Here is a 23,141-nt window from a genome sequence, read left to right on the forward strand (position 1 = left end):
AAACAATGCCGTATCGGATATCAGAACTTTCTGAAGGGCTCCAATAAATTCACAAAGGAAGGAACAAATCCCGTCAAACTTGCACTAGAAAACCGTGTACTTTGGTCACAATTCATCGAAGTCATTGACAGTCACATGACCACGCTCGTTTGAAGAAACGCACTGCGTTGTATTCGGACATCTGGTTTCAATAACGCCGTCAACTGTTTTTGCGGGAGAAGCGAAATCGGTGTGCTTGTATAATGATCATATTATAAACAAGAATTTTGCCGTTAATGCGAAAGCTTTATCTCATATGTATGCACCACATAGGTTAGAATTCCAGCAAATATCATTATGTAATGCAAAATTGGGTTACAAAAGTCATAGTACGCTCTAAGAAATATTTACCGGTAATCGCCTGGCATTACATATTACAGGAATACAGTTGTGAAATTTTAATGTGATTTTAGGATAAAGATTACTAGAATTTTCGGTAAAATCGCTGTTGATAACCTGTGAATTTCACAGGATATCCCTAGTAATCCTTACAGGTTTTATCCGGTAATTTTCACCAGCAATACGTAGTAATATTCACCGACGCTAGCCTGTGAATTTACATTACAAATTAGGTGAATTTACATTCAGAACCCGGTGAAAATTACCGTAAATATCCTGGCATTTCCTGGCATTACATTTTATAGGACATGATCAGTAGAAATCACAGACTATTTTAGGTATCAAAGTTTATTTATAAAATAAATGTAAGCGTGAAATGGATAGGGAAAGTTTGAAAAATGAAATGAGAAATTGATAGTGAAAAGTTAGCAACGCGGAGTAGACATAAACTTCTCGTTGAAGAAGTTCTTGCTCGCAGGGTGTCCGTTTATAGTCACTTTAAACAAGTCTTTATTGACAGTCCTTGGTATCAGAGAAGATAATGGTCTTGGTAGATGGGAAGTCTTTCAGGGTTAATCTTTCACATGCTGAATGTATTGCACTATGCCACTATCCACTTGCTTTCACGAACTCATGGCATTTTCCTCTTCATATCTCCAAGTCTAAAATGGAATGTACAAGAAGTTTCAATCAGAATTTGAAAATATTGTTCGATTTTCGAACTTTTTTTTAGTATTGCAATTTAAAAATTAACATTGTATTTGTAACCAACCTCAAATACTTCTTCTTCCTTGAAATAACACATTAGTAAATCCCCGTATGTCAAATTTTTTGAAGACCAAGCCTGGAATTTTTCATAGTCAAGTGTTGTGGCTGACAATTTATTCATGCCTTTTAATTAGATTCTTCAGTTTTCTAAAGAGAAACCACTGTTGAGGAGAAGTGTATACATATCCAAACTTCATTATACTTTAATAATGACTAATTTATGTACGTTTTCAATTTCAAAAACTCAAAGCATGCACCAGTAAATTAGGCTGGCCTAAATCAAATATTTAATTATTCCCATTCCCCATACTGCCATTCCCCAGACTTGAAACAATTTTTGAATATGTAATATCGAATAGGTTCAAATTCGGTATATAAATCTAATCAGTAAATAATTATATAATTAATTGATACCTGTATATTTCAAAGCCATATTCCTCAAGATACAGTCTGACAGTGTATTAATGCTGTGATGCAGTAACAGAGTGATGGTTTAACATCACCCTTCTGCCCTTTACCCAGTCTCTTGTTCCAGGTACAGCTGTATCAGTAGTAGACGGATGGATGTCATTTCCCCTTATTTAAATTCAGTATTAAGACACCATCATTTCGAAGTCAGAAATCCTAGATCTGTAAAGATGGCATATTGTATTTTTATTCCAGTATTCCCAGAATCCTGCATTTGTCAGTTTACTGCAGTACCCTGGTAACAGACTGCCAGAGTATTGACAAAAAATTGAAACTTGTTTGAAAAACGAATCAAGTTCAGGCTGTATTAGGTATCCATAGACATAACACTGTAACATGGATGTACGGACAGACTGACGTAGGCCTACCCTAGTCTAACCAACCTTGTACTGATATAGCCGTATAGCAGAATAGATTAATTTGGTACGACAGATCTTGCCCTACTACTGCACTACAATCACACTGAACAATACAATAATATTCAGTACTAAACAACACATCACCCACACTGACATTACTGAATCTAAGCAGCATTACCTCACAGAAATTCTGCCAACTCAGTAATCACCCAGACTGGATTCCATGGCAGGTGCACGCCCGAGGGCGCTAGCGCTCCGCAAAAATGCACGCGAGCGAAATCAATTTTGCACGCCGAAAATTTGCAACTGCTCACCAATGTAAATCGGTTTAAATGGTTTTAAAATCAATAATCCAGTAATATAAAGATGCCAAAATATTATAACTCCACAATTGTCGACAAATACCAGCCTGCAAGATTTGGTCTGATCGAAATATTGCGAAGCAAAAAGACCATGGACCTTTCCCCAACCTTTGACCCGCGAAAAATTCCTCTCATTGTTACGTCCTTTTTTGCATCTTGCTGATTGGCCAATGTCACGAAGTAAACAAGGAAGTCAATGCTCGGGGAAAGGTCCATATCGTGTTGAATGATAGGAAATAGGAATCCCGTGAGAATAGTTATGGACGAAAAGATCGCCTCCGCACCAATGGCCAAGTAAGGCTCTGATTCAGCGTATTTTTCATACAATAATTTTACACGAATGTACTGAACAGTACCGGTATCCAAAGTTGCTCAAACACTCCCAAAATTAGTGACAAAGTATGAAAATAATGTTTGGGGTCAAAGGTCAAACGTCCATTTTTGCTCTAATTTGACGTATTTTTTTATCCATTAATTCTACGTAAAAACACTACCAAAATTAATGACAAATTATGTCCATTTTGCTCTGGTTCAACGTATTTTTTATCCAATAATTTTACGCGGATGTACTGAACAGTACCGGTATCCAAAGTCGCACAAACACTCTCAAAATTAGCGACAAACTGTAGAAATAATGTTTGGGGTCAAAGGTCAAACGTCCATTTTTTCTCTGATTCAACGTATTTTTTATCCGATACCGGTAATTTTACGCGGATGTATTGAGAGGTATCTGATGTCAAAGTCAGTTGCACGCGAGTGCAGTTGTTTTGCACGTCGTGAGCTATAATTGCACGCCAGGAATTCTTATTTGCACGCGGGAATTTCTGATTGCACGCCCGATTTCTCGTTCAAAAAGGCCATGAAATCCAGACTGGGTAATCACAAAATCAATTAATATTCAGGCCTAACTGCTGTTGACTGACGTACATAATATCGTCTTATCAGTAGAACTGGGAATTTTGGGGAAAACATTTTGACCGTTAACTGGGTCAAATTAACCGGTTAACCACCGCGTGACGTTTGACGTAATAATTATAATTTCAGCTTGTTACGTCACAATGGTTATAAAGCAATTTCACGTGTTCTTGTCCCGGTATCGCTCAAAATTATTCACAAATCGAGATAGTTTCATGATTCCTATGCTGCAAAAAATAGGCAGCGTGGTTCGGACATGTGGAAATATTTTAGAAAACCCGATTCCGTTGTTAAACGTCATTTATGTGACAAATTTTGAGTGTTCTATGTGCAAATTCTACTTCGAGGTATATATCATAAAAACGGCATCAACTGCACACTTATTGTTTGACATTGAATATCCGATTTTGCAATGAAATCGTGAACAATATATTTCGAAATCGACCGACTGATTCTGAATTCATCATTGTAAATTTTCATTATCAGCAACCTTGGTGCTTCCATTATTTTTTACATTTATTGATTCCTTACCCACACAGTTAGTAATATTTTTTTGAATTAAACGCCGCAAAAGATAAATTTGCGATGACCTAATCATATTTGACGAAATTGTACGGTATAAAGATGATTTGTATCAGAGATGTCAGTTAACGGTTAAAATAAATCATAACTGTTAACCAAATGAAATCGGTTAACCGGTTAATCGGTTAACTATTCCCAGCCCTACTTCCAGAATCCAAAAGTCTGGAATTCGTCAAACGAACGAAAAAATTAGGGAGTAAAGCAACAAAAAACGGCGCTTGATAATTAACTCGTTTGAAATATACCATCTGATTGGTTTCTTTCCCTTACTAGTGTGCATGCGCAACCTCGACTAACGTCACGCCTCCTATGCCGGTAAATTATTACCGACATTTGTTGGTGAATCGGTTTACCGACACGATTTTTCAATTTTTTACCCCTCAAATGATGGTAAAATTTACCGAACATTTCTTAGAGTGATAGGCAACTTATTTGTCAACTTCATACTCCCACGAAAATAATTGTCAACTTTGAATTTTTGCCCTTCAAAATCGGAAAAAAGTGCTATTTCGCAGTCCCTAAAAAAAGTTGCGAAAGTGCTTCTCACTTTTTGCAAAAATGTGCGCTAATACTGAACACTGGGAGTCGTCGCCGTCGTAGGGTGGTTCACGTGACCGCTGGTCGGCTATGGCTCCACCACCAAGTCCATGCTCACGAAAACTGATAACTAACTAATCCCATACTCGACATGGAATGATAACCGGACGAGAGGCCGTGGTTCGCCGTATGATTATGCCTCCTTATCGGATTCCCTCTCCCCCGGGATAAATATGTAAATCCTATCCTATCCTAACTAAGTTGATAAAAATTGTGTTGAATTTCTTTTCAGGTGAAGAAATAGACGGTTTGGCATTGTTGGAACTCACGGAATCAGATTTACGCGAGCTTGAAATACGAAAAATGGGAACACTTAAAAAGATACAGCGTCTAATTCGACAGAATACATCCCAAGGCCAGCAGCAACAACCGAACTATAGTTTTTCAAGTCCGCAGCAACTGCCACAGTCAACCCCAGACTGCGTTTTACCAGAATCACAAATATCAAATGCAGCTTCTATAGCCATGAAACGAATTGGAACTATTCAAAACTATTCAAATTTTGAAGCCACAGATAACGGATTTGACCCGCCCCTCTCACCCGTGTCTCAAATATCGAGTACCACGCCATTTGTTTCCGACCCTGTCGACATAAAACCAGTAATTGACTTGACAATAGCATCGCCTTCAACTTAAACACCCTATGTTCAAAATCCAGCTTGTCATGAACTCACAGACATTTCAGCAGACGCACCTGAAGTTAACGCCTCAAACATAGTAAATGCTCCGTCCCCTATAAATCCCAAAAATGGTGAAATTACTAAAAATGCACCGAGACGTTATGCTCTCGAGGACGCATTATATGATAGCAATAACACGAACGAGGTTTCAAGGCCTCAGCGGAAATGCGAGGATCCTGTGAGATACGCTCTTAACTGCCAAGAGTCTATGCTGAATGCTACGACCTCGTCGGGTCCAATATATATGAATCTGCGGAATAGCAAACCTTCTTCCAGTAAAGATTTTCCGCGTATACTAAACGTGACGTCATTGAAACATAAAAGGATGAAACTCGAGAAGGTTTTAAATTCTGGATACAAACTTCCAGAAGGAGTAACCTTTGAGGTATGTTATTGCATTGTTATAGAAACACATTTTTTTTAAAGCAGCTCTCATTAGAATTGGTTGTATGTAACTCGGTAAAATAAAATCATTCGATTTGTCAATTTATTTACAGTTTTCTAAAGATTAGATAGCAGCATTTCTAAAAATAATTTTTTCTTCATGGTGATTTGTTCCTGTTCTTATTGGAAATTTCGTTGTGTTGAAATCGCCGAACGTTCGCCAGCAAATGCGCGAGCTATATATTTGAACACTGGTATTAAGCTATTAATACAAATTAGAATTTTGATTATGCTCAATTAGGTAGATCATAAACTTCAAGTTAACGCCCCATAAAAGGTGTTGGTTGTACAATCTCGTTTAAATCACAGTTTGAAAATATAGTTTCGCATTTTCTTCACTGCAAATACTTTTTTTTTAGAACTTAGATCTTCGGAAAGAGATTGCCAAGATCCCAGGCTATGATTTAATAATTGAAATCTTAATTCGAGATGGCCAAAAAAACAGATCAGTTCACCGAAGATTTGTTCAGGCCGCGGTTTCGATCATGAATATGATATCGGAGAGAATTGGATACAAGAAATAGTTAAGTATCGTGCACGACATATGATATGTATAACTCTCTTGATATGTAATGTAACATTTTATACATGGCGAATCTTGAAGGGCCCACATTTTATCCAAATAGCGGAATAAAGCCGAACATATTTAATCGGAAAATTTCTGCCAGTTGAGGTATTTTGTTGGCAGTACACGTCTCGTCTCGGGAGAACTCTATTCGCCTATGTCACATTTCAAGGTCTTAACATTTTTTAGTAAATTTTATATTTGTACAGATGAACCTAAAAATGTAGATAAGGCACCACCTCAAATATACCTATCATCAAAACTGAAACCGTACAGGTCTGAAACACAGACCAAAAGATAGCCTCTGGTCCGCAAAGACAGAACATACAAAAAAGTCCATATCTGAAGAATGTGACATAATAAGCTATTTCCCGGCTAATAAATCGTTTTTCTGGACCCAATTTTTGGCTTGATTTTTGAGGGGGGAGGGGGCGGCTATGCTTATTTAGGTTTTTCTGGGGTCGGATTATTTTTGGCACAGTCTTATCAAACATGATTTGTGTAAGGTATTTATATGGTTTTTATATATTTTATAATGTACCACAGTGTTCACTATTAGCGCACTTTTTTGCGAAAATTGCGAAGCACTTTCGCAACTTTTTTTAGGGACTGCGAAATAGCACTTTTTTCCGATTATGAATGGAATAAAAATTCAAACTTAACAAATATTTTCGAGTATTAAGTTGACAAATAAGTAACATACTAGAACTTTTGTAACTCGGTTCTGCATATCATAACGATATTTACCGGAATTCTAACCTATGAGATGCAGACATAGCTTTTGCATTAACGGCAAAATTCTTGTTTATAATATGATTATTATACAAGCACACCGAATTCCGCTTCTCGCGCAAAAAACGCTCCCTGGGCGTTTCTTTGAACAGAGTGGTCATGTGACTATCAATGATATCGATGAATTCAAAATGACTATAAAAGTGTTAGTAACGTGTTATAGTCACTTTGGATGAATTGTGACCAAACTGCACGATTTTCAAATCAGACGGAACTTTTAGCAGCATGTCACAGATTTGCAAAATCAACAAATTCACAAAATACCATTGAGTGCCATTTTATTGTAATCACAATGTTGAAAGGACCTGGCATTTTCCGGAATTTTGTGATATTTACACAACTATTTCTCATTGATATGCGGGGACGGGTGGGCAAAATTCAATATTTTTTTGAATCGAATATATTTAAGGAGTACCAAATAAACATGGTGAAAACATTAAAAAATCGGCAACAAAGCTTTTTTACTGGTTAATTCCGTTGTAATCGCTAATTGTTCTTGTCACCGATCGTTTTGGCGGCGATATCCAGGTTCTGGGTAATCTATATTCCCGCCCTCTCTTTTTTACAAATATGAATTCTTGTGGGTCGGCGGACATCGAAGTTTTATATTTCGGGTTTACCCGTTCGTTCACATCGGCAGAAGACATTGAGGACTCAAATTAACATTTGCGTTGGCTTCAATATTACCTATCAAGATTTGTAAATTTACCGTCCCAATTTTATGGGAATGGTAATATTATTGTCCATACCGTGATGCAGATATTTATTAAGACGATAATTAACTTTCTCATGTATTTCTATGGTGAAACTTCGCAAATCTGAAATTGTGCCAATCCTGAATATTGATTTGAAATAGTGATCGAATAATTCGGCTATAAAGGCATTTCTGCGTGGTCATAAGACGAGATGACGTTAATGAACAGCACTTCTTTTACAGGATATTTTACAATTATAGCTAAAATGTTACCGAGCAATTCACAATTTTATTTATGGAATTTGCAAATTCACCAGTTTCTTGACGATTTTGATATTGTCACGCCCTAATTATTAGTGCAAAAAATACTCCCCTTATTCCGCGGCGGTTTGACCGGTTCTTTGTTCCATTCTTCGGAAAGTTCTGACACCGGGATATAGAATACTGAATCCGGAGGGTTGAATCCCTGTCCACTTACTGGTGATTTTCCGTTTTGAAATGCGTGAAACATTCTCTATTTTAAATTAAATGACGTTTCGCGGGCTAGAGTTCTCCCCGAAAATGATGTGTTCCAGACGTTAGTTAGACGATAGATAAAACATTAGATTTATAATTTTCGTGACGCCCCGTTTTCGAAAATACAAAGTTATATCGCAAAAAAATGCGTTATGATATATTTGGAATGAAACATTACTTACGGTTAATCCAGATCATATTTTACTCTCCATGACACCCGGTATCCGAAAATACAGTTGTATCTCGAAAAATGTGTTCTGTTACATTTAAAGTAAAACATTTTTGCGATTAATTTAGATCATATTTTACTTTTCACTACACCCGTTTCCGAAAATACAAGGTTATATCGCGAAAATGTGTTTTGTTACATTTAAAGTAAAACATTTTTGCGATTAATTTAGATCAAATTTTACCTTTCACGGCAACCCGTTTCCGAAATACAAAGTTATATCACAAAAAAATGCGTTTTGTTTCATTTATTTTGCATTCCCAATAAAATACATATTTTCCCTAATTAAGGTCGTCGATGAATCTGTTCCTGTCGTTCAAGCTCGACACACGTTTGAACGAGTGGGGGGCGTTTTTTTTGGTCGACGATAAATTAAAAAGTTGCCACACGTTATTTGTATAACGATAATAACTGAAAATTAATATTTTATAATAGAAGTGAATTTGTCTCAAGATGGTATTTTACGATTCCTGCCCACAGAAAATAAACACGCTGACAGGCTTGGTTATAATTGATATTCGTTTAATTTATTTTACACTATTAATAAACGCGCCACACCAATTGCGACCATATAAATTGCAGTCGCATCGGTATGGACTGTATGGTTTTGGCGCTCTCACATTAATAAAAATTTTCAACAAAACAATACCCCGACGGTCATTAAAGCTGAATTCGTTACCGAATAATTCACAATTTTATTTACAGAATTTGCAATTTCAAGATCTCACTTGACGATTTTGATGATGTCATTCCCTAATTATTACTGCTTAAATGCCTCAAAATACAACAAATGTAATCATTTTCGACGATAACAGGCGCAACAATTTATAAACGAGCCGTTATAACGAAATTCGCGATGGATTTTACCTCTCTCTTGTTTACAATTTTAACATCCTGCCGGCCATGTATGGTCGAATAAAATGTTCACATATTCGAAACATGACTTGGCCAAGGATGGAAGGGATCACTAAAGAGCTAATAGAAAGTACATACGCGAGGGTATGATATTAATAACGAGAATATTTGTGAGCATATCACAGGACGGAAATATTTTGCACCCGGCTGTTTGTTGGCAGAACAACGATACGCTAAAGTTAATTGATCGAATACAGGGAAGTATTTATTTATCATTTCACTTGCGAACATCGAGGTTTTGGCGGAATTGTACGATCATGTTGTCTTTCTTAAATAATAACTTTTTCAATAAATGTTCATTTTACTTTTGCGTCTTTATTATATGTCGGGTTTTCATTTATTTTAAATTCGAAATTGTCCGAAATACTCCAACAGGTGTTTAGGTACAATAATAATAGTACTTACCAACGTACTTACCAGAGAAGTTTAATACACACGATGTGTAAAGGGCGTCGTAACTCCCGTTTATTAATTATAAATTTTTTTACATTTTGCTTAAAAAACAACGGCAGTCATCTCACGTAACTCTCGCGACCAAATCTTTTTTGTTTTGTATGGCATGGATTGGCACTTCGAGACACTCTCAAAATTATTTGGGATTCACTATCATATCATTCGTTTATTTTTTATATTCATGTTTTTCTCAAGAATCACCCTTGTTATATTTAGTGTACCTTCGCAAAAGAAAACTCTTTGGTGTCATCGTTCCTATTAGTGTAATTGAAATATATGGAAACCTCACAAGTGGCGTTGTGATGCGAATATTTGATACTAGGTCAGCAGCATTACAACGAGTACTATTTATGCATGCTGAAAGTACATGACATTACTAAACATTTTGCCAATATATTCTATTTGAAATACTTATACAAGGTTATTATTATTATTATAATATTATTTTAATGGTGCTTATAACTGGCTTAGTTTTGTGCACCAGGACTGTGATATTAAGCGTTTGGTGCTCAAATGGGCTATTCCAAGTGAACTACGGGACAATTCCAGAAATTTTGCATGTTGTTAGATTCAATATATTTTTCACATTTTCAGCTACATGTTTTGTTTCATTGTCCAATCAGTTGCTTTATTGAATATGTAAAAAATTGCACAAAAGTTACACCCAACCTTACTTGGTGGATAAAAAAAATATAGTAAAATATAGCGTGACACTACAGGATGGCAAATCCACCATGCACTAACAGTACGTTGTGTTGTGCTGTAAATTTTCGCGATGGTACAGTAGGAACCCATAATATTTTCTGGTGCAGTAGCTGAACTACCCCTCTATGTGTTGCTCAAGTTACTTAATGTAACACTGTAAATCCATGCCAATAATGTGCATATTGTATGTGACACTACAGGACGTGACACTACAGGACACTACATTTTTCCACTTCGGAATAGCGGCATCTATCATCTCTTAAAATTCTGGTAATAAATCGTTAAATGGGTGAAGAAATGTTCTACAGCACTGCAAACATTTAAACTTTATTAACTTGAATCCAGTGCGTCAATTCCATATGAAATAACTGTACCACACAATCAAACACTTTGTGTCAGGAATCACACAAAATATGTCAATTATACCAAAATTTATACATTTCAGGCCATTTTTTAAAAACCATCAAAAACCTGGGTGAAATTTTAAATTGATCAATGTAATGAATGCAGTCCAATAAAATTCCAATGTCTTTTGATATCAAAAGTAAAAAAAAAATAATTTCACTACACTTTTCAAAAAATTGATGGAATTCAACTTTTGCTTGGAATGGCCCAAATGCTTCGACCCGTTACGAGGACGTATTCCATAACAAATGATATAATTCTGGGATTTGTTAGCAAATTAATAATATTCACGGGGCCTATATTCAGTTCTTTGCAATGATTAAGTAAAATTGATCTTGGGAAGTTATAACGGGGACAATTTAATATTAAATGTTCGACGGTTTCGTTTTCCGTGCAGGTGTCGCAAAATCCACTTTCGTGGAGTCCAATTTTATGAAGATGAAAGTTCAGACGACAGTGGCCTGTTTGTAGTCTGAACAATAGTATTTCATATTTTCTAGATAATTTGCAGGAATTATGTACTTTAATCGATGGGAAGAATAATTTGAAATGTTGAGCTTTTTCTAGTGTGATATAATAGTTATTCCATTCCATTTCGCACTTCGCATTAATAATTGACTTTGCTTCGTTTTTCGAGAAATTGATGACAGACGTTAAATGAAAGGCTGGGGCATCTAACTTGTTAAAATCGGCAAAAGCACTTTCGCACTTTTTTTTTCGACGGCGAAGCACTTTCGCACTCATAATTTGCTTAGAGTTAACACTGAATTGTACGAGTATTCTTGCCGCCAAAGTGTTTGTCAATCGAGATTATTTAATTGTCTTTTTACTGACAGATGTTATTTCACTTATTACTTTAAAAAACTTGGCGTGTCATGAAGCGCTCCCTGTTTATACCTAATACTAATATCGGCAATTCAAAAAAAAATCGGCTATCACGAGATAAAATGATTGATTTATGACCCTTCGGTTATGCCGATTCGGCAAAAATGTACACCAGACTGGAAACACAGCTAAACACTAAATACCCATGGACGTACAGTACAGTACTTCACACCATATTCACAGGTTATTTCAGCGTTTCAGTTAATAGGTTGTTCGAAATGATTAAAATTACCCTTTCATTGTTAGGAATTAATCCTGTGAGTATTATTATACCTGAAACAAGCAAGGCCTGGTTCTAATCATACAAAATTATTAAATATTAGTGCTTAACTGACCAACAGAGAAGCAATTTTTCGTACAGTCTTATTATATGGAATTATTATATGGGTTAAATGGAAAAACCCTAATTTTTAGTGCTAAAAATAGGCTTACAATCAAATAAATTATTACTTTCTTATTCAGCTACCCAGCAAGTCACTTCAAGACCCAGATGGCTCGTGAAATTATCCGATGTTTTCCGAACCTTGCCGAAACAGACAGCACACGTCCTCCGTTTGTAAGTTTATTTTTTGCTGTTTTTTTTTAAATTGTATTCGACTAGCTTTGTCAACATTTTCGCCAATTGTTATCGTTGTAAGTCATTTTGAAATTTAATTTTCTTAACATAAGATTTTCTAATAATGGAAATTAAGGGAATGATTTAGATTTCTTTCTTTGAACAATCAGAAAGTGCAATTGTCCGTTTCTGCGTCCATGCATTCCGATTGCCACCAGCTCACACACTTTGAAAATAGTTTTAAGTGATATCAATCTATGATGAGTGGTAGTATACATAATTAGAAATGTGTTGTTTTAAATATTTGTTGTAGGGCACCGTACGTCGGACAGGAGTCTAGCAACCCAATAGGTATTTATTTCTCCCTGTCTTCGAATCAGCATTGTGGTAGCAAGTGTTCCTAGCGAATTTTCCTCAACTTGAAGCATTTTTGTGATTCGCAGGGTTAGCCAAAAGTAATATATCATTATCTGGTAACGTCTGTTTTTGGCCGATCCCTGTAATAAAGCCAAAAGTATAACTTAACATTGGAATTTTTGTTGTTGATTACAGGCTGCTTACTATAACAAGGAATCACATTCCGGGTTTATAGAAAACTGGTTACGAACGTTGAGGCTGAGTCTTGATCAACGAGTAAGGAAGTACACGAAAGCCGAGAACTGAAACGATGAAGACGTCGAGCACCTATGATTAAAGATCAAGATCAGTGGTTTTTCACCTTTGGGGAGGAGGAACACCAATTAAAAATTCCAGAGGATCGAAAATTATATTTTCGGCCTTAAAATATGCCACGGAACTCTAGTAAAATGGACTTATTATATCATTAATTTATACCCGCATATTTGACAACATCCCACGTATTTGATTACATTTAAACAATATACATATAGCATCATAGACTCACGGATGTAAACTTACGGAACCCCTGGACTGGATACTCCCATAGTGCGTAGGTTAGTCCATAATTTTATTCCGACTTTCCTTATTTTAGTTCTATTACGAGTTAGGGGACTGTATGTTTTAGCCAAGTGAATATACCCTCTGCCCATAGATTTCAGTCCCTTTACATAACTTGATATTGTGATATTGAGTAGGCCGACACAATCAGTCACCTCCATATCGCTCACACACTTCTTGAGCGCCCTGGACTGTACTTGCGTTACTCTACTGTTCCGCTGGTTGGAAATCATTATCAAGATCTAGATATGACGTGATTCAGGTTCAAGTTCAAGATTGAAAATCTTTCATTTGTCGAAAAAATTGTCAAGCCTCTGTCGACCACATCAGATGGGTTATAACGAATTGGTAATGCCAACGAGGATTTATTGTTGACTTCCAAAGACTCCAATCGTTGTCTTGTTCAGTGCCCCTATGAGACTGAAAAATGTGACATTCAATATTCGACGCTCTCAATCACATTTCCCAGCTTGCACTTCTCATGACATTTTAATTCATTGAGACAATTCGATTCGATTCGTTAAAAAAATTTTAATGAAAAATTTTTTCAATTTTTTGTTCTTCAAAAACATGCTTCTTTCGCGCGAAGTGGTCGCCATATTTAATCGCTTCTAAATTGAAATTAATTAAGATCATCCTGTTGGAACTGTCTACAGAAAAAATATTATTTGTAAACTGTAGCCAGACATGCTACAGGTATCGTAAGCATCCAAAACTACTGTGCGAAGACTTCCAGATTGTCATTATATTTTGTACATATGAGGTGGGAAAAGGGACGCTTTGAAAAGTACAAGGCAGGACCAGCATTATGCTGCATTACACCCTTAATTATTTCCTGACTTCATTTTCACCATATGTGCTATTTTCATTGAATTTTTCATTCATTTTCATTTTTATATTCTGCCACTGCTTTTTCTTTATACTTGTGCACTGTTCCTTCATTACATTCGTTACAAGAGTGTTTTTTGATTCTTTTTGAAAAATGTGGATACGCAGTTTTAGTCTTTTTCCAGGAGGCTTCACGCTTTTTGCTCTGGACGAGGCCGTAACAAGCTTACAATAATAAAATCCGCCAGTGGTCTTCAATCATTGATTATGTTCAAACAATTCATACTCAACGAAGGGAAACCACGCTGTGAAATAACCGTATCAAGCAATGAAACTAGCAAGATCTGGGTTTTCTAGTAAAAGTAAAATCGATTTCGCGTCTGGCATGTTGGACCACGAGCCTCTGGTTAGGAATCACTGCATTACGATATGTGTGGAGTGCTATTTTTAAAGATATACCTAAATGTGATAAAGTTCGTATCAATTCCGATGTAAAAATGGATCCGAGCAATAACGAAAAGCGAGTAAGATTCGTTAGAATATACGCTTGCAAATGACACAATGATATAGAATAGATAAGGAAGAATAAAATAGATAAGAAATATTCGTTTTGTATTATGTCATCTTGTATTTATTTCAGTGTACTTTAGATACAACTCTCTCGGGAGTTTACGTATTGTTTATATTCGAAGGATGTATTACATCAGTGACAGCACATTTGAACCCATACATTTGCACCCGTATATCCGCGGGTTCAATCTATATGCGGGTGCTAAAATTCATGGGTTAGGGCAGGGGTGGGCAACATACGGCCCGCCCGCTTGCAATAGCTAAAAAAATATGTGATTAAGATATTGAATACTATACATGTTATAATCTGGCCCACCGAGGACTTCATTTTCCCACATCCGGCCCGCCGACAAGAGAAGTTGCCCACCCCTGGGTTAGGGTTTAGTATCGGTTCAAATATCCGTAGGTGCAAATTTCCATAGGTGCAATAGTATTCAGGTGCAATTGTCGCGGGTTCAAATGTAATGAAACCACACCATCAATCTATTTAATATGTTCGCACATGTAATTCACTATGAAAATATCTTGAGTAAACTATGTACTTTAACTATTGGGAGTACCGAAGATCATCGGCTTTTTATTAACAAGGTATACACCGGCGGCTGGGGCGTAGCCATGAATTTGTAAGGGGAAGGGAAGGCCTGAGTATCGACTATCGAGAGTAGGGATGTAAGTTTCGAATATTTTATTTTCGAATCGAATTCCTAATCGGAATGTTCCGATTCGAATATTTCCGAATCTTATTCTATTTAGTATAACATCATATTATCGTTAACTTTTCTTAAATTTGGAAAAACTATATAGCGTAAAGTGTGATAATATCAATAATGAACTTGAAGAATGAGTATAGTTAGTAGAAAAAACCATTGAATGGTTGCATCAACTACCTAATATATTAGAAAAGTTTTGTGTAGTTTGTATAGTGATCCTTTCTTCTGAAATCAACTTTCAATACTCATCCAAATGATAAACGCCAGTGAAACATGCGTTGGTACCGTTTGCGCCGTATTTTTAGAGGAAAGCAAATGATATCAAGGGAAGAAATCGCAGAACTATGTTTTAAATGAGGAATAATGTTGTTATTATAATGACATTACATAGGTAATACTAATTAATAGAAACGTTCATAAAATGTTAGATTTGTAAAACTTCCTAACATTTTAAATAGTCTAAAAAAACATTGTTTCCTCTAAAGCTGTGACCCATGTAAAATACTCATAGTGTTCCGACTCGGGAACGCTGTAAACATATAGGAAATAAACGCTTTTTGGTCGATGATGAGATGACATATAACAACCCCCGAGTGTTACGACTTGGGAATGCACTAAACGCAAGGAGAACAAACGCTTTTGGTCGATGTTGAGACTCGTCCCTGCATCGTGCAATGGCCGCGTGTTATTTAAATTATCATTTTTTTTTTAAATAGAATCAAGCCGTTTTTTCTTAAATTGCTTCGAATCGATTCGAATTAAGTTTGATTCGAATTGCTTCGATTCGAAATTCTGAAACTTACATCCCTAATCGAGAGTCTTGGGGGTCTTAAAAATCGCTATGTATGGTACAGAAAATATGCCTATTATATATTTTAAAATCGGGTCCGACCCTCACCCCCCTGACAGGCGGATCTAATAAAATTATTTCAAATTGCGTTTTAAAGCCAACGTTCAAATTGCTAGTTTTTAACGTAACGTTATAGCTATTTTGTCAAATTTACAAGAGAGTTCAATTTAATATATGTTACAATGCTTCATTTATCAACGGTAATATTTTTCTCCATCAGACAGACCTCACTCGCAAAAAATAGTGCCAAACTTTGCTAGGCATATACATAAATGCCACTCGAATCTTGTTTCATTTGAGCGCTGCATTATAAAGGAGTATTCTGGATTTGTTCCAACGCAGTCCTTGTGACATCAGAAAATAAGAAATAGCGCATAGTAATAGCTTCTTTCTTCTATTCTCTCCTTTTTGGGTACTGTCTCGTCACAGAAAAGAATTAGCCGCAATAATTTTCTCGAAAGAGACGTTTCTTAGATCAAGAGGCATTCTAATTCGTCTTAAAGTATGGATTTTCCGGGATTTAGAAAGAATTTTGCGACTTCAGAACTTTCAGATTATTTGCGAAGTGAGTTCAATCTGGACGACATTACTGTGGGGCGCTTACTAGGTAAGTTCGTGTACAGTTAAACTCTTTCACGCGATGTATGATGTATTTTCTGGTCACGCGTGATCAAAATAGCGTCACTGTTTTGCGTTGTCGCCTTTTTATCTAAAAACACATTGCTTCATTCCGAGCAGATTTAGCCTGGTGAATTGACTTTAACGACAACGAATTAGCAATATAGAATGAAAATAAATAATGAGTACGTTATAAACATAGCTAAAAATACAACGGTTATGCCCATGCTGTGGGTATATTCGGAAAATCCACAGAGACTCTGTATCACGTCGAGGATAAATAAGCACAACCGGTGTAAACAAAACGATGGAATTTGCCGAAGCACGACTCTGTATCACACTGCTCAATTCAATGGCAGTGCCGGTATCTATGTTCTGCTGTATTTGTCCCAAGAAATGGTTTCTTCGTTTCGTCCTGACCTGTCCCGTCGTTTTATTAGTTAGATGCATGTGTGCTATTATTATTACCATATTGTTCATTTCATATTAAAGTATTTGATTGTTTCAAAGATATTTCTGAGACGCATAATAGTCCATTTTAAACCTCGCTCAAGGATACAAAGTTGTTTATCGTTAATGAACCATAAAAATTCGTCAGTTCAACGATAGTCATTACACAGGGTTAAAAATGATCAAAATATGTGCCGGCGTTTCAAAGATCAATCGATTTGTGTGGGCAGCATATCAAGCAACTTGCCTCGAGCGGTTTCATTCAGAATTGCCGTTGTCGATTAACCAACCGACTCGGAACTGAATGCAGCTAGTGAAATGAATTTATCACACGCGTGGGTCTTGTACGACCCAATTCTCAATGATGTCGCGTTACATATGACTAATAGCTTTCTGCACGCAGTGCTATCAACGAAATTCCACTTTTCATAACGTCAGAAATAAATGCGAAACCCACGAATCATGCCTACTTAAAACCATCCTGATTTAATATTATTACAGTTTTGGCAGAACTTCAACCTTTCATTCAAACGAGAATCTGAACAAGCAGTGACTGGTAATTAAAGTACAATAGGCCTATGTTTGTGAAAGATGTAACGTACCACATAAACGTTACATATACAAACGTAAAGGCATAACGTATCACATTTTTAAATAAAACTACTGCGGATAAAGTTACTGGTTACCATTTAAACCAAAGATTTTTACTTCTGGAAGCTAACATAGTGGAATACAGTGATTATTCACTCATTAGGTCATTGCGCTTGCAAACTGGTAAAAATTTATTTGAGATTGAGTCTAAGTCGAAAGTGTTATTTCCCTGAAGTTGGTGTCAAAGTGTTTAGACTTAGAGATAAGAATTCCCCAAGGGTGCCGCCGCTCGATAACCAGTTTTGGTCTTCGGCGTCTCCTTTCACCCAGGAATGCGATTTTTTTTGTATTTTCTTTAATTTGTGAATGTATAGTTCGTACTTTCAGCATGGTGAAGAAATAAATTACTGATTACTGACTGAGCTCAGAATCCATTCACAATTTTCCATGACTTCAAAGCATGTTTAGATAGTATGACACCTTATAACTTAACTAACTCGATACGATTTTTATTGAATTTCTCTTCAGACGAGGAAATAGACGGTTTGGCGCTGTTGGAACTCACAGAATTAGACTTACGCGAGCTTGGAATAAGAAAAATGGGAACACTTAAAAAGATACAGCTTCTAATTCGACAGAATTCAGCCCCAGACCAGCAGCAACAACCAAACAATAGTTTTTCGAGTCCTCGGCAGTTTCCACAGTCAACCCCTAACCGCGTTTCTTCAGAATCTCAAATATCTAATGCTGTTTTTGAAGTCATGAAACGAATTGGAACTATTCAAAACAATCCAAAATTTGAGGTTCAGGAGAACAGCTTCGTCCCGCCCCTCTCACCCGTGGCTCAAATATCGAGTACCACGCCATTTGTTCCCGACCCTGTGGACATAAAACCAGTAATTGACTTGACAGAACAATCGCCCTCAACTTCAACTCCCTTTGTTCAAAATCCAGCATCTCCAGCAGACGTGCCTGAGGTTATCACATTGAACATAGCAAATGCTTCGACCCCTATAAATCCAAAACAAGCTAAACGTAGTAAAAATGAACCTAGACGTTATACTCTCAAAGACTCATTTCCTGATAGCAATAACACGAGCGAGAGTTCAAGACCTAAGCGGAAACGCAAATATCCTCTCACATATGACATACTAGACAGCCACTACTCGTGTTCGAATGATACGACTTCGCCTGAAAAAAGTCCATCAATTACGATTCAACAGAACAACAAACCAACTTCCAGCGAAGATTTACCGCGTATACTAAATGTGACGTCATTGGAACATAAAAAGATGAAACTCGAGAAGGTTTTAAATTCTGAATACAAACTTCCAGAAGGAGTAACCTTTGAGGTATGTTATTGCATTCGTATAGGAAAACATCTTCTTATTCGTTAAATAAATTATTCGTTTGACTGTCTACTTTCCTTAAGTGTTTTTAAAAGTCAAATAGTATAGTAGATTAGTAGCAACATTAGGATAAATTTTTTGCACTGCGATTTGCTTCTTCTTAGTGGAAATTCCGATGTGAAATCGCATAACATTCGTCAGCAAATGCTCTGATCAAGTATAATTGAAACTGGTACTATGCTGTTGATTCCAATCAGAGGCCGTTGTATTGAGTTCTCGTTATGTTGTAATTCCTCCAAATGTAGAATTTTGATTATGCTAAACGAGGGGCGCCCCTGGGGTGTATGTACCAATATGGAGGTAACTAATTTTGTTCGCCTACTTTACATCAAGTTGTGTAAAGCGACTGAAACCTATGAATATATTCATTTGGCTACCACAGACAGTCCCCGAACTCGTAATATAACTAAAATATGGAAAATCGCAAAAAATTGTGGCCTAACCCTAACGTGGTACACACACTATCGGAGTACCCAACTGGGTAGAATATAAACTGCAAGTTAACCCCCATTAAAAGGTGTTGGTTGTGTAAGGTTTGGTTGTGTAGAATCACCTCGTTTAAATGACAGTCCTAAAATAGAGTTTTGCATTTTCGTCACTGCAAAATATTTTTTTTTTCAGAACTTAGATCTTCGGAAAGAGATTGCCAAGATTCAAGGCTATCATTTAATAATTAAAGACCTAATTCGAGATGGCCAAATAAACAGATCAGTTCACAGAAGATTTGTTCAGGTTGCGGTTTCGATAATGAATATGCTGTCGGAGAGAATTGGATACAAGAAATAGTTGAGTATCGTGCACAATATATGTAGGCTCTATGTTTAACACGAGTAATATCTTTATACATGGCTAAACTCAAGTCAGTTCGATTTGGAAAACAGATATGCGGTTGTAGATTCCAGGTTAATTAATAAAGTTATTTAGGAAAAATATTGGGACCTCTTGAAGTATGCGCTCCAAGATGGCGCACAAACTGAACTCAGATTATGTACCAGGTTAGGGTTCAGGTTGTGCGACATCTTGGTGCGCATACTTCAAGAGGTCCCAATATTTTTCTTAAATAACTTTATCAACCTGGAATCTACAACCGCATAGCTGTTTTCCAAATCGTAATGACTTGAGTTTAGCCATGTATAAAGGTAATATTCGAGGTTCGCTTACGGTATAACCGTTTTCCTATAGTACAGTAAAAAGCATAATATCTATACATGTTCCAATGGATATGGTGGATTGTTATACTGAGACTCACAATCATATAATTATTGCTTTTTTATTCAGCTACCCACCAAGTCACCACAAGACCCAGATGGCTCGTGCAATTATCCGAAGTTTTCCGAACCTTGCCGAAACAGACAGTACTCGTCCTGCTTTTGTGAGTTATCGTTGAGTTGAGATTTTAAAATTATATAACACAAGATTTTTAATAATTGGAATGACTTAATTCTTGCCTTTGATAATTCAGCGAGTGCGTCAATCTATGATGAGTGTTAGAACACCTAATTATGAACAGGTGTCTAGATACCCATCCGCAAGTATTTATTTTTCCCCGAGATTCGGAAGCGTTAGCAATCGCGTTCCTCCAACTTCTGCGGTACTCCCATAGTGTGTGTACCAGGTTAGGGTTAAGCCATTATTTTATTCCGATTTCCTTATTTTAGTTCTATTAGGGTTCGGGGAATTTCTGTGTTAGCTAAGTGAATATACCCCCTGCCTATAGGCTTCTGTCCATTTACACAACTTGATGTAAAGTGGGCAAACAAAATTAGATATCTCCATATTGGTACAGTAATCAGTAATATATTTCTTCACCATGCGGAACTATACATACTCAAATTAAAGGGAATTTAAAAAATAGCCTTCCAGGGTGAAAGGAGCCGCCTAAAACCAATACTGGTTATCGGGCGGCGGCACCCTTGTGTTAGTCTATAACAGAAACTTGATAAATAGAATAAAATCGAACTAAAGATGTTTTATTAATTACTAAATAAAACAAAAAAGCAACGTTAAGGCAAGGTACTTTAAGGTGACCTGGTACCCACACTTCCGGAGTGCTACTTCTGCGTTTGGCAATCTATGTAATATAGCCTAAAGTATAACAAGCATTGGAAATTATTTCTGTTAATTTCAGGCTGCTTACTACGACGGTAAAGCACGATCCGGTTTTATAGAAAATCGGTTCAAAACGTTGCGACGGGCCTCGATCATCGAGAAAAAGCGTACAGGCCGAGAACTGAAATGATGGAGACGCCTAGTATCTATTAATGAAGATTTAGATCAGTGATTTTCAACCTTTGGGGTGGAGAAACCCCAATTAAAGATTACAGAGGATGGAACTCGAAGATTATATTTTCGGTCATATAATGTGAAACAACAGTTTGACGCAGAACACCTCAAGGCTTTCATGGAACACTAGTAAAATAGGCTTAATATTTATACCCTCATATTTGACAACACCCCACGTATTTGATTATATTTAAACAAAATATAGAGTGTCGATAAAGTCTTGAAATTTTCTAAAATTACATATGGAATTTACCGATACGATATATTGTTTTGGTGTATATGTATTTAATGAAGTAAAATACTTGAACAATTATTCAAAAGAAAAAAAAAAAAGTTAAGAGAACTGACTTCATAACCAAATTGAAATTGTAAAGGGACTTTGTGGACACCCTGTACGAAAACTCCAATAGTTGTCTTGTTCAGTGCCCGTATGTGGCGGGAGAAATGTGACATTTGAAAAATGTAACGCGCTCAATTAATCACATTTCCAACTTGCAATTCTAATGACATTTTAATTTTTCATTGAACTAATTCGTTTGGGTGCTACTGTTAGAAAATCTTTTAATGGGCAATTTTTCCAAATTGTCAAAAACATGCCTCTTTTGCCCCAAGCGGTAGACTTTTTATCGCTTATAAATTGAAATTAAATATGATCATCGTGTTGGAATGGTGACATGGTGTACAGAAAAATCAAGTTGAATATCGAATACTTTATTGTAATGAGTTCTCCAGACACCTTAATCACTGAAAATATAAAATCCATCGCTCAAGTAAGTTCGCTGAGCGTTCAAACACAATGAAAAACATATTTCAGCAATACATTACCTAGGAAAAACAAGTCATATGTCCGAATTCGATTGCAAATATATGGCTTCAATAAAGAAATTTGTAGCATTCACCTCTACATTATGCGGACAGGAAAAATAGCATACAATATGGCAGCGATTCGAAATTTTCGTCTGAACCTATTCGAACAATTTACCATTCGATTCGAAATGCCCTCTCACTGTCATTCTACGCGCTTACATCTACGAATACTTTAAAAATGTCAACCTATTTTGTGCATATGAACTGGAAAAAGTACTCTTTGAAAAGTGTATGAAGACTAACGCTGTAGGACAAATGTTATGCTGCATTACATCCATAATTGTTCTAAACTTTGCTACATTTTTACGCTATGTGCTATTTTCATTAAGCTTTTCATTCCTATATTCTGCCTCATTTGTATCACTGTCTTTTATTTATATCTGCACTGATGCTGTTACTTTCGTTAGGAGGGTGTTTTTTTTTAAGTAAAGAGGCAGTTTTAGAGTTCTTTTTTTTCAGGACGCTTTTTCACGCTTTTTTTCTCCGAAAGTTGGATACAAGCTCACAATGGTATACCTTACGATATATAGAGTGCGCTATTTTTAAAGATATAAATGTGATAAAGTTCATTTCAATTCCGACGTGAAAAATGAATCCGTGCAATACTGAGAAGCGATGAGGTTAGATAGAAAATACGTTTGCAAATGACTTTTTATACGTGTTGTATATACGTTTTTGGAGAGTTTGCACAAAGCAAAGTTATGCCCCCTTATCGAATCTATGTGACTGAGGTGTGGTGA

At 36.3% G+C, this 23,141-nt stretch overlaps 1 protein-coding gene and 1 long non-coding RNA gene across 2 annotated transcripts; both read left to right on the forward strand.

Annotated features, from left to right (window-relative positions):
* Positions 1-12,177: 12,177 nt before the first annotated feature.
* Positions 12,178-13,667, forward strand: LOC144431370 (uncharacterized). Its single transcript, XR_013479961.1, has 2 exons — positions 12,178-12,268; positions 12,821-13,667. It is a non-coding gene; the product is annotated as an uncharacterized LOC144431370 (long non-coding RNA).
* A 2,723-nt stretch (positions 13,668-16,390) lies between these two features.
* On the forward strand, positions 16,391-22,780 carry LOC120336951 (uncharacterized). The gene is made up of 5 exons (XM_039404761.2): positions 16,391-16,790; positions 18,371-19,194; positions 19,873-20,036; positions 20,530-20,623; positions 21,380-22,780. Exons 1-5 carry the CDS (start codon positions 16,688-16,690, stop codon positions 21,488-21,490), a joined length of 1,296 nt encoding a protein of 431 aa, XP_039260695.2. The 5' UTR covers positions 16,391-16,687; the 3' UTR covers positions 21,491-22,780.
* Positions 22,781-23,141: the final 361 nt, after the last annotated feature.

The sequence above is a fragment of the Styela clava genome, chromosome 2 (genome assembly GCF_964204865.1).
Source record: "Styela clava chromosome 2, kaStyClav1.hap1.2, whole genome shotgun sequence".
Taxonomy (NCBI): Eukaryota; Metazoa; Chordata; class Ascidiacea; order Stolidobranchia; family Styelidae; genus Styela; species Styela clava.

Bases quoted from the DNA above. Each gene is read 5' to 3' on its own strand.
- LOC120336951 (XM_039404761.2), top strand. From the start codon at position 16,688: ATGGATTTTCCGGGATTTAGAAAGAATTTTGCGACTTCAGAACTTTCA. The intron at 19,195-19,872 runs GTATGTTATTGC...TTTTTTTTTCAG, and splicing joins CAGAAGGAGTAACCTTTGAG to AACTTAGATCTTCGGAAAGA. The intron at 20,624-21,379 runs GTGAGTTATCGT...TGTTAATTTCAG, and splicing joins ACAGTACTCGTCCTGCTTTT to GCTGCTTACTACGACGGTAA.